The following is a 13,037-nucleotide window of genomic DNA, read 5'->3' as shown; positions in this document are numbered from 1 at the left end:
ACATCTTCTGCTTCATCTTCATTCATCAATCTTTTCTTGCAACCTAGTCTGTTAAGGTAGCTCTCAACCTTTCACTGAAAATATCCTAAACTTGTTCATGGTATTATATTATGATAATCTTAGCCTTCTCTTTCATAAATTTACATTTAAACTTGCATCTGTTTACATGATGTGTAGTTAACCTGCTTTCATTCATCTTCTCAACATGAGTTAAAAATATAAGCCTTCCCTTGTAACAAAAGTGCTGATTTGGGCTTGATCCTCACCAAAGAGAAAATCTTCCAGGTGTTGCCTGGGGAACCGCAATTCCAACTGTTGACTCGGAGATTGTATTTATGTTCCTATCTTTGAAAATTTTCGCTTGCAGGATAGTAAGCTTTTTGACAAGTGGTAATATATTAGATGTTCCTTAAGTTTAATTTATTGAAACAAATGTGAATTGCGAATGCCTATTTTCTGAATAAAACATTGATTATGATACCTTGCATCCAATTTTGCAAATAAATCTATTTTATTCTCCACTCTTTTCTATCCCAGAATACATGTAAACGTATTAAGGCAAGCAGGTTTTTGGGTTTTATAATTATTTATTTCTGTTTTAAGTACAAAGGTGTAATAAATATCATTATTCTGATGATGATTCAATTATTATGAGGTTTGTACAATTTGTTAGTTTAATTATTTGATAAAAGAGGCCTAGTTTAAAAATTTGAGGCCTGCTTGTTGTGATGTTTAAATTTGTGCAAAGAAACTTGGTAATAATATAAATATTATTTTCATGAATGAAATGTTGAATTAAAGTACCTATATTTTTTAATCAGTTATTTTCCTCTCTATTTAGTTTGTTCTATAATTGTTCACCTGTCACTCTAGAACTTTATTAGGCTTAAACACACATTATTACAATATAAGGGCATAATTTTATTAGAAACAATTGTTCAAATGTTGACCAAATTACAAATCATTTCATAAAGAAAGCATGTAGGCGTTACTATATAAATTTTTAAATTATAATATACAGTATGCTCACCTGATAAACTGATGACAATTATTCCGGGTACGATGAAAACTGTGTTAGAAAATGCATGTTCCAAAGGGCCATCTTGACCACCGCTCAAGTCAACCATTTTCAAGTAATACTGTAGAGTTTCTTAATAATACTGCTTCGGTTCTTATAAATTATCAAATCAGATCATAACAGAGATCATTATTTTAATTCGACAGATCGTTTTCGCGAGTTTAATCGCAAAAAGTTTGCGAAAAGCTGTCGGATAATGGAAAATTGTAAATCTGACAACCGGATAGTTTTGTTTTATTTGACAGTGACAGCGTTATTATAGTGACAGTTTTAGTGATGTGCAATTTAATACCGATTCAAAAACCGGTAAATTCGGTAATAAATGAAACTGACCGCACTGAAATAATTCTATTCAACACTATTAAGACAAGGTAATATATTTTATTAATAATTTTGTTTCAATGATGGCATTAAGATTCAGAGATCCTAAGTTTCTTTAAGCCTTTTCCTTGATTTAATTTTAAAATCAGTGCATTTGAATTTTCCAAATGCTGATGTCAGCTTTCCTTAAATCTACTCCAAAGCGAGTGCAGTTTATTAATGTGTTTAAGTATATTTCACAAAGAAAACATTTAAAATATAGATTAGATTATTTAAAATATATCAGATCCAAATACTGCATGTCTCAAATTATGCCAATATTTGACGAGTTTCCTCGATTCTGTTCCAAGATTACGTGATACTTAATGAAAAATAATAAACAAAGGGCTATTAGGAGTTAGTTAGATATCATTTTAAACAAAACAAATTTAATTTCACCACTCTCTAGATAGACTCTTTTTTAAGTTAATAATACGATTAAATACAAATAAAAATTCATTCTGTAAACATAATTTTATTTTTGAAAATACACATTTATTGTATATCTTTTGGCCTAACCGTAACATAAGTGTACACAATACTTAAACAATATTTCACTAATGTGACATTCGATACAACAGTTTATTACGAGAAATATTATACACAACTAAAAATAAAATTATATTCAAATTGTAAAAATAAGAGTTTATATTAATAAGAATAAAAATATGAGTGGGAACATGGTTTTACAAAAGGATTATGGTAATTGCCTATTTATTATTTGTACAAAAATACCTTAATGGAGTTCATAGTAAAGTATTTATAAAGTTAAACAGTTATTAAATAAAAAATTGAACAACTTCATCAGTCGTTTTATACAAATACAAACTTTTGATTTAGTTTTAATTCATGTTTCTCTTACGTTCATCAAAACAATTTATAAAAAAAACCTTTCAATTCTTCAAAAACAATTAAAAATATTGTAACTTTTATTTTTACAATTTACATATTTATCAATAGTAAAATAGTTATTATTTTAAAATATGTTCATGGAATGTGTTGACCATTATAAGCTACAATGCCATCCGCATACTAAAAAAATGTATGAATATAACCTTCACGACACTACGACTATACACATTCAGTTAAAAATGGTGCAATTTTAATATTCAGTCGATTTTGGACGATTTATAATACGATATATAATTTTAATTTGAAGTACCCCAACATGAAAAGAATTATCACAGAATAATTTGAGGCAAACTTCAAATATTTACTGCTAATTTGGTCCCCGTTAGTACTCGAGTCAAACTTCAATGTCTTAATCCTTAATAAACATGCATAGAAAATTTTGATATGATTAATACATTGTTAACGATTAAAAGTTACCTACATATTTTAATAATTTATTGATTTATATATTGTATCTAAGGCACTTTTGGAATGACATTGAGCGTATACATATTAGTGTATAATATTCAATACATCATTATCACCGCAAATTTATTTAATTTTATAATATGGTAGTAATGTTTTGTCACATTACTGGTTATTACTGAGATTCATTCTGATGAGAATTGAGAAATATATGTTTTGAAAACAGTAACACAGTACAATATTAATTATTATCACGACTTTGAATACTTTACTCGTAACCAATAATATGGCAACACATAACTTTACAAAATCACAAAAAAACGTCGCCTCTCACCGCAGAACACTTAAACCTATACAATCTTAAAAAATAAATCAATTACAATTATTCTCAAATAATATTTTATTGCATTTATTTTAATCTAAGTTCTGCGGTTTAAGATAAGGTTTTCATTTATCTACATTAACTATTTTATTTCGAAAAAAATAGTGCTTTGTTTAATTTTTCTTCAGGGGATCCATGCTGTCTATTGAAAAATCATCGTTTCCAAAGGTGATCCCTCGGCTGAATCCATCCTGCGGAAATTAAAATATCTAAGTAATAAAAGTTTAAACAAAAAGAAATTGCTAAGTAAAATTTTAATTCGTTTGTTCACTTGTATTTGCGATTATAAATAAATATTACAACAGCCAACATAAAAAAATACCCACAATACACGTATAATGAGGTGCACAAAAACGAATACTTATTTCAGTATCATCACAAGAACGAAAAACGAAGGTTTTTCCTTTTTTTAATCTATGTTTGACTTACAAAAAAGGAGGGGGGGGGGGGATATCTATGATCCAGTACACAATTAATAGTTAATATATTTGTTTGGACATTACAATATATATTTAATGATTTCAAGGTTATATTGTTAGTTATGACAAATTCACTCTACGCACACATTTTTATTATTTTTATTAGACATTAATTTGATATTTTTGACTCTTTATACCAAAGCAGTCATATAACAACTTACCAATCTTCATGCTGTCAAAAATCAATAGAAATATATTACTATTTATATATCATTTTATCAAAAAAGTAGAATCTAATGATTGAGAAAGCGGAGCGGCGAGAGGATTAACTTTAAACTACACTCTACTAATAATTACCGATATATTGATATAATTTTCACTGAATTACGACTTGCAAGTAAATTAACATTTATCTAGTAATCGATTATACCAATTTAAAAATATTTAATCTTCATAATGAACTGCCTAAAATTGTAACTTATTATGTTCTTCCAATATCAGTTCATTCCTCTTTATAACTAACCGCCTAAAATATATAAATATATTCCAAAGTCTAAACTTAATGAAAATCTGTTGTGTAGTTTTTACGTGAAAGAGTAACACACACACATACACACATTCTTACAAACTTCCGCATTTACATCATTAGTAGAATACGATAGTACGATATATACGCCAAATTCCTGTTTGGTTTCCTACCAAGCAAAGGTTGACTGGAGGAGATTGCATTAGCGATAATTCCGCCTTTGTACCATCTCTGTCTGTTTTATGCTGTTTTACCCTTATGGTGCAATAAAGAGTTTTATCTATCTATGTATCTATAAAAGTAAAGAAAAAAGTATATACCTTCATCTCCGAAATAGTTTTATCTAGGAACCCATTGAAACTGCTGTCCAACTCGACTGTCTGCTTCTCACTAAGGTTTCCATATCCATTGAACGCTCCACCATAGCCGTTAGCGAATATATTATTCATATTCTTCTGCGTATCGAACGGGTCGGTCAAACCGTTAGTGAAAGAAGTTGTGTTGAACACTGAAGTGTTAAAATCGCTGTAGTTGATATCATAGTTGGGTGTGTTTTGGGCGAATGGACTGGTGTTTTGGGGTTGAATCTGGTTGGGGATGAATGGGGTTGAACCGAATAAGTCGCTCCCGTTCGTGGGTTGAACTGTTGTTTGTTGCGGCTGGCTATGTGGCGATTGGCGTTTTGACGATTTTGGTGGGGGGGCCACTGTAAGTGAAAAAGAGTTGTAGATTGTTTAAAAGTAACAGGTTATAGTTCCCGCCACCAATAAGGAAAAAAAAAATAGGACCACTCCATCTCTTTCCCATAGATGTCGTCGACTAAGGGATAGGTTTACAAACTTGCGATTCTTCTTGTTGACGATATACTAGCAACCTGTTACTATTTGAATCTCAATTCTGTTATTGAGCCAAATGATGAAATTGAGATTCAAATAGTGACAGGTAGCTAGCATATCCGTTACAACGGGAATCCCAAGTTTGTAAGCCTATCCCTTAGACTCCTTTTACGACATCCATGGGAAAGGTGGTTATATTCTAAAGTGCCGGATACATTTCGAAATTATTTAATTTTTAGTACGACTTAGTACTTACATAAAGGAGGTGTAGGCGACGCTGTGTTTTCGACGGAGGACGCCGCAAATCTAGTGACGGGCTCTGATTCGTACGCGCGCGGGTCGAAATCTGTAAATCAAAAATGTATATGTTAGTAATTTATCGATTGTTAACATAAAATATTTTGTTTCACCTTGTCTTGTTATTGATTGGATATATAATTAAGGTAAAAAAATTGCTCTGTCTAAAAGTTACATAATTAAGTTTTTTATTTATGACATGATTCCTCCTCTCTCCTACTGCGCCTTAAACTGGTCCTTTATGTGAGTGGAAATTCTGTATATACTTATTTTATATTTTTTTAATGTTATATGCTCTTTAATTAGATAAATAACCATATAACTAACATAAAAAATAGCTATCTCACAAATTAAATACTGTAATACAGGGCCAGCATCTCTACTCCTATGTAATTTTTAAGGTAGACCACCATTAAACAATCAACTATTGAGTATAGAAGTAGAAGTAAACACTCACCACTGTCAGAATCTGAATTGAGAAGTAGACCTTCCAGTTTGGTGCCCACAACTGGGTTCTTGTTAGATGGGAAATCGTTTGAGTTCTTCCTGCAAATTGATCATATCAAATGAAATAAATAGACAATAGTCAACGTCTTTGAAAAATAACATGAAGTGAAATTTATTTGCAAGCAAACAAACAGTATATTATACTCGGTTAATAAACTTGGGATTGTTCTTTTACACATTAAGTTAGCATCCTGTCACTATCTGTATATCTCAATTATAACATTACTTATTTTGTGATCATCGTGTCTTTAAGCCATAAATTGATGATTAAATCTATGTAAGTGTAATGATCTTGCTCTTACTCTATGTTTAATCTTAAAAACAGAAAGATATGTCAACGTTTATGAATCACAGCTAGATGATTACTCGTTAAAAAAAATTACGGTTCCAAAGACTCGCATAGAAAAAATAAGTCGTTTTAACATACCCGCTAGTCTTCCCATTATGCGTCGGCGGCGGCGTCGACAGCAGTAGATTCTCATCATTGCTCGAGTTGGACCCGGCTGGCGACTCGAACATCTTCTTGAGACCAGCCCCTTGCGCTAAAAGGTGAGCATTGGATGGCTCTGTGTCAGGGCACACAGCCGTTGGTATTAACGTGAATAAAGTGTGAAGTGAAAAAAAAGCATGCGTAGAAGAGAAGCAGGCGATAAAAAAGATAGTGCTAGACGATGAAGACAAACATACAAAAAATAACATGCAACAAAAAAATAATAAAATGACAGTATGAAATAAAGGTCAGTGAAAACGTTGCCCTCGTGAACAAACTGATTCTTTGAGATTTTATGAATGATAAAAAAAGTCTTTATTTATTAATAATTTAGAGTAAATTACTTATCAAAAGTTATTTGTGCTGGTGTCTTAGATTAAATGAAGAAGTTGATAATAAAATATTCACGTGTTAATAATAATAATAAATAAGTGAGAAAATAATAAAAAAGCAATAAAAGAAATTACAGGAGAAATAATTTAAAATGAAAGCAATAGAAAAAGAAGAATGGAATAAAACAGCAAAAGAGTAAGAAATGAATAAACGATAGAAATTGTGAACAGATGAGTGAACGTATGAATTAATGACACGTTTATATCAACGAGCTGTCTTTTATTTAAGTCTAAAATAATTATAATACTAAACTTAAGCTAAGTTTTGTTATTATTAAAAAGACACTGAATAATATTAGTAGACTTTAAGTCTCATAATAGAAAGGTATGCAGTTAAAATTAGTTACTTGTTGTAATTACAAAGTATTGTTTTATTGTAACAAATGGAATTCCCAAATTTTTGTAGATACTAAATGTCTGCATGGTAAACTTTTCATTAAATTCAGCTAAATTCCGCTTTCATTTCAAATTTCATATATTTGTAATCTACTTCTAAAAGTAACTAAACTCACATAAATCTAGACTTTTAATTTTCTGAAATATATACTAACTATTTTACCGTGAAAAAAACCTAAGTGATCTTTGGTAATAAAATCGTAACTAGATTGAATAAAATATTGATTGAATAAAATTTTGCTATTTAAATAATATTAAACGACTCCCTAAAGTTTTAAATAAATTATCATAATCAACTCACTGTTCAATGAAGGATTGATCCCGTTCATTGTAGTTAACTTGTTGCATATCGTGAATTGCAAAAGCTCTTTCTCCAATTCCTCTGGTGCCTTGAATTCGCAGATATCTGTTAGGTTCTGCCGGGCAAGGTACGCGTTCAAGTCATCCTTGTACGTTATCTTCGATAAATCCTGGAATTCAGAAATTAAACGCATGTGATTAAGTAAATCAATATTAAATTACAAAAAAACATCAATAGCTAAATTCGATCCTCGAAGTGACTCCGATCATTTGCATTAATTAGGCAGAGCCAGTAACTGATACCGACTAGGTTGACATTTTTTATCTGATAAGTGGTCAAAATGTATATATTAACAACTACAAATTTTGAAATATTTATTTCCTTACCTTTTTATCAGACCAACCAATTTTTTTCTATTTTATTTATTTACTTATGGCTATAAGTACTAAAATAAAGTAAAAAAGTCCGTGACTTGTTGAATTAAAACCATAACTAGGTATGAATCTTAGACTATCCATTAAGTTTTAAATAATTAAGAACATGAATATATAGATTTTTAATTTTACCGATTCAGTCAGTTCCGCCCGTCACTAGTTTCGTTTGTTTTTAATTTATCACACTGGGCAGGCTTAGGTCAAAGTCTGTAAAGGCTAGCCTAGTCATTGGATGAAAATGAATTTTACCTGTAAGCGGGTTTTGTACTCATTTACTTGTAGCTCCAGTTTCTCATTCTGCAGTGTTAACTTCTCTATTTCTATGTACTTGCTGTTGTCTTTCAGGAATCGCCTGAAATAATAATTGATTATCTTAACAAGTAGAAGTAATTTAAATATTTTTATAACCTATTCTCGTTGAGTCTTCTGGCTGCTCTTTAGATACTTTAGTTCCCTTGTAGATTGTACAAGATAATCAAGTCTTATAAAATTGACATTTCTTTTACGGGTGGGTTATTTTGTCTTTATATAAATCTCAATTTCGTCGAAATTTAAAGAGAAAAACCTTTCTTTCTTTCTTTTCTATATTATGGCTTGCACCGGACTTTCGATGATTCTGCCAATGTCATGGTTTGAAGAGACACGAAGTTACAAAATTGGACGACCTAACAATGTCGACTTAATTATACCTAAATACGAGTAAGTAGTTAGGTATGTCAATGAGAAAAAATCACCTGTAAGCCAAATCGAAAGCTTGTCCGATTGTCAAAGTGATTTCAGACGCCAATTTGGTAGAAATGAAGACGAAACATTGATGTTTTTCTTGTGAATCATCATGACCGTTAGTGCTGCCATTTGACGCGGGAATTTTCGCCACGAACGAGAAGTATTTTTTCGCGCCTTTGTCATCCGCGCAGTAAGATATTCGGTGGAGGGGGAACTGGTGCAGAATGTTGTTGGTTCTTGGCTCCTGAAAAAAAAAAACATAATATTTCGTCAGACAATCAATTTAGTAGGTAGGTAGGTACCTAGTATTTGTTTCTGGATAAGAAGTCAAGAGTACCATTTACTGATGATCAACTACAACCAAATATATTGATCACCCACATATAAACATAAAACTTAACAATATTGTTTGTAATGTTATGTTTAAAGTATTTTTTTCTGTCTGTGTCTTATTGTTTTTATACGATGGGTTAAACTAATTTTAGTATTATCAATTATAAAAAATATTGCATGTCTGAAGGGGCAAACTGTTGATACTATTTAATGTGTTTTGCAATAAATATTTTTAGAGTTTGAGTTTATAAAATTTTAGGTACAGGCGATTGATTTAATAATATGATTTCTAAAGCCATTCAGCTTCCAAATACTTTATTATATGTTATGAGAAAACAACATAAAAGTTTTCTCTCGCCGGCCTACTAATGACAAATTATGTAGTTTGCAAATATTAACATATTATGTCGTTTTTCGTGTTATATAACGAAGTTGTAACGGAACCGGACATTATGTTAAACAAACAATATAGAACCACCATGTAACCTAATGATTTATTTGTTTATAATGCTAAAAAGAAACGTTGACTCTTGCAAAATTTCACATTTAAGTAGGTATATAAATTTCGCAAATGGACACCTTATTCGCAATTCACAAATAAATTTATAAAAATTTTACATTACTTATATCTTTATACTAGCCGTGTAATCGATTAAGTCTTTTACATTTTACGTGATTTTCCTACCCGATACAATCATATTCCATTTTAGTTTTTATTCATACATTTAGTTTTTAATTATTTTTAATATATGCCAGTTTCATTGATGCTACAATAATAATTAAAAAAAATACTCCTTACTATAAACCTACGTTAAAATAAAAATGGAACAAGGGCAGAACCATTTTTTCATAAAATCTCAACGGTTTTCTTTCTCAGCGGTTAACCTATTTCTTAGATTAATATTCAAAAGCGTTGTATGTAAATACGTGATTTAACTAGATACATAGATGTTACGTAAAAAACAGTATCGCGGCCAAATGCATGGTTGTTCGCGTAAACGTAAAGAGAAAGTGTGGGCGCGTTAACAAACTAATATAAATTAGGCTGGTGTGGCAGAGAAGGACAAAACATAGTGTACTTTACCAGCTGAATATCTTCCCGCGCTGATAAGAATGAATTGTTCATGCACTTTTAAATAATTATATTATTATGTTACTTGAAATATAAAAAAAAAAACAAAAGCAATTTAAACTGTTCCTGTTCTAATTTCGAATTGCATATTTTCTTTAAAAAAAAATACCTATATACTCACGTATGTAGGTACTTGCATTAATTTATTAAATCGGAGTTTTAAGTAATTTGCTCTTAAATTCATCGATCGTCACTTTTTTATTTGCGTTGTCTCTGATAATGTCTTTTTTATTTGTCGCCAGTTGCAAAATATAAAAAGGTTGCTTGTTTTCTAGAGAACAATTAATTAAATTTAAAAATAGACTTAAAGTGTTTTGTTAACAATAATTAATTCAGCAAAATACTTATAATGCGATCCTGCTTTAAGACAACAGGTTAGCAACATTTCATTATCATGATTCCCTATTTAAGTCAGACGTGGCTTTTACGATTTCGGTTAGCTCTATCAACCCCTTAAACGATTAAGACGTGATATGTGTGTGTATTTATACGAGTAATATATCTAAGTCGTAATTTTTTTCGAAAAGTGCTTTCTTGCTTCTACCACACCAAACTTTCACTCTCATACATCAGTATATCTCATATATTAGTGTTGGGACCAACACGTCTATAATGAACTAGGAAATAAAGAAGTATCATAATAAACTTACCTGTATAGCGACCCCGTCCACAGATATAGTGATTTCCACCTTCTTACACTTGGCAGCATCCTTCGTCTCAGACTTCTTCAATTGCTGAGAGAACTGTAACTTCTTTATGGCGTCTTTGACCACGTCGATGCCTTTGGCTTGGTCTACGTATGTGCATCCGAGGAACTGAAAATAAGAGAGAAGTAATTTTGGTAACAAACGTATCTTGATCAAATTAAGGACGTCCTGGTTAAGGGTCAGGGCAAAAGTACCCGAAACCTTGCATGAAGAGAGTTATGAATGTGGATGAAGCGAAGGATGTATGCAGAGATCGTGACAAGTGGAGTGAGGTTGTCTCTGCTTACCCCTCCGGGAAAGAGACGTTATTTTATGTATGTATGTAATTTAGGTATATTTATTTAAGGCCCTAAGGTAAGAAAGGTTAGTCAAGATAAAATCCCTAAGGTTAAGAGCGTTGCATCCGCTCGCGAGTTTGCATTGCTCAAAGCAAAGTCCAAGGCCGAATCGCCTAAACTGAGAAGTAGAAATGTGGATATTTGTAAAATACAATACAAAAAAATCTTTATTACACATTAGCTGTGCCCGCGACTTCGTCCGCGTGGAATAGTTATTTTGGGCACCATTGAAGCCCTCAAGGATGAATAATTTACCCCGTTTTTTCATATTTTCCATTATTTCTCGGCTCCTTATAGTTGCAGCGTGATGTTATATAGCGTAAACCCTTCCTCGATAAATGGTCTATTCAACACAATAATATTTTTTCAATTCGAACCACTAGTTCCTGAGATTAGCGCGTACAAAAAAACAAACAAACAAACTCTTCAGCTTTATAATATTAGTATAGATCTATATATGTATGTATATTTTTCTCAACATATATTTGTTTAGGTATTAGACGCCCTTGACCGACTGACGACAAGGGAATAATTGTGTTTTGCGTGTCTTATTGTCTTATAGCCATTGTTTTGTGTGAGCCGTTGATATCTTAACATGATTGTCATAATTATAATACTTATCTATACAAGTATACAATAAACTTATACATGCCATACTTCTGACGGAACATGTAAGATCACATATATATCTAACACCCAATTGTACCATGTTTCAAGTAAATAAAGAATATATTTCATTTCAGGAATTGGATAGGGATTACCGTGTGGATCCCGACAGTTTGTAATAGGACCACAAAGGCGTAAGGCGTAAAAGGCGACTAAGGTAGGTGCTGAAATAAATTTGGGATTCTGAACATGTCATTACTACGCTTTTATTTTTAATCTCAATTCCATCATTAGCTATACAGCTGAAAGTCCAGTGTTTTCAAAAATTATTGGCAGTGTCTACCTCGCAAGGAAAAAAACGTGATTATATTTGTGTATGTATAGAAAAAAGTGGCATTTTTTTTTCACGCGGGGCAGAGAAGCGGGCGCACATTAGTTTCGTATAAGATAAACTTTACATCTATTTCTGCCATATCGCAAACTCTAATGAACCCGCCTGTATATAAAATATATACAGGGGGTGGCTTCATGAGAGCTACATCACGTGTCAATGATAAGAGCTTATCTATTGTTTTACTATCATTGGTAACGTGCCGTGTGGTTCCCGGCACCGAAAAAAAATAGCACCACTCCCATCTCTTTCCCATGGATATCTTAAAGGCGACTAAGGGAAAGGCTTACAAACTTGGGATTCTATTTTAAGGCGATGGGCTAGCGACCTGTTTGAATCTCAATTCCATCATTGAGCCAATACGTGGCCTATCAGTCTTTTCAAGACTGCTGGCTTCTCTACCCAGCATGGGATAGAGACGTGATAATATGAATGAATAATTGGTATAGGCAAGCTTTGTTGGGCTGGAGAGAATCCTAGTTGAGCCCTTCTCCGGAGAGGATCCTATGAGCAAGATCCTGAACTGAGTAAGTCAGGTTTTTAAACGAAGCGACTCCCGCCAGCAACAAATTGAAATTCTATATTTCAAATTCAAAATTTTTATCAGGATAATTCGTATCGCTTAATAATTGTCAAATCTTTTGGTTTCACAACATTGGTTGACGTAAAATAAATTACTTTAAACTAAGTTAAATGCCGCTTTCAAGGCGTCAGCGCAGAAGAAGCGGTAACAAACTGCACTGCAGCATTTTCTTCAACAACTTCAACTTCACAAATATCCAAACTCAGAATAGAATGTGTACGAAAGAATACATTGTTCAGATTAATTTATTTATATGAGATTTTACATACATACATATGATCACGTCTTTATCCCTTACGGGGTAGAGCCAACAGTCTTGAAAAGACTGATGGGCCACGTTCAGCTATTTGGCTTAATGATAGAATTGAGATTCAAATAGCGACGGGTTGCTAGCCCATCGCCTAAAAGAAGAATCCCAAGTTTATAAGCCTATCCCTTAGTCGCCTTTTACGACATCCATGGGAACGAGATGGAGTGGTCCTATTC

General features: G+C 32.0%; 1 protein-coding gene across 3 annotated transcripts in view; it reads right to left on the bottom strand.

Moving 5' to 3' along the window:
* Nucleotides 1–1,893: 1,893 nt before the first annotated feature.
* LOC106129507 (PTB domain-containing adapter protein ced-6) overlaps nucleotides 1,894–13,037 on the bottom strand; it is a 44,873-nt gene continuing 33,729 nt past the window's right edge. For 2 of the 3 annotated variants that reach the window (XM_013328097.2, XM_013328095.2), the window contains exons 3-11: nucleotides 10,577–10,741; nucleotides 8,470–8,705; nucleotides 7,985–8,087; nucleotides 7,302–7,470; nucleotides 6,150–6,264; nucleotides 5,673–5,761; nucleotides 5,175–5,264; nucleotides 4,403–4,788; nucleotides 1,894–3,328 (exon numbers count right to left, since the gene is read on the bottom strand). In XM_013328097.2, the coding sequence (XP_013183551.1) occupies nucleotides 3,251–3,328; nucleotides 4,403–4,788; nucleotides 5,175–5,264; nucleotides 5,673–5,761; nucleotides 6,150–6,264; nucleotides 7,302–7,470; nucleotides 7,985–8,087; nucleotides 8,470–8,705; nucleotides 10,577–10,741 (1,431 nt within the window). In that variant the 3' untranslated portion in view covers nucleotides 1,894–3,250. The other variant, XM_060952723.1, reaches the window with a different exon arrangement.

Source organism: Amyelois transitella, chromosome 29 (genome assembly GCF_032362555.1).
Source record: "Amyelois transitella isolate CPQ chromosome 29, ilAmyTran1.1, whole genome shotgun sequence".
In the NCBI taxonomy this organism is placed as follows: Eukaryota; Metazoa; Arthropoda; class Insecta; order Lepidoptera; family Pyralidae; genus Amyelois; species Amyelois transitella.
Note: the sequence above shows the minus strand (reverse complement) of the source record. Positions and strands in the feature narration are given on the sequence as shown.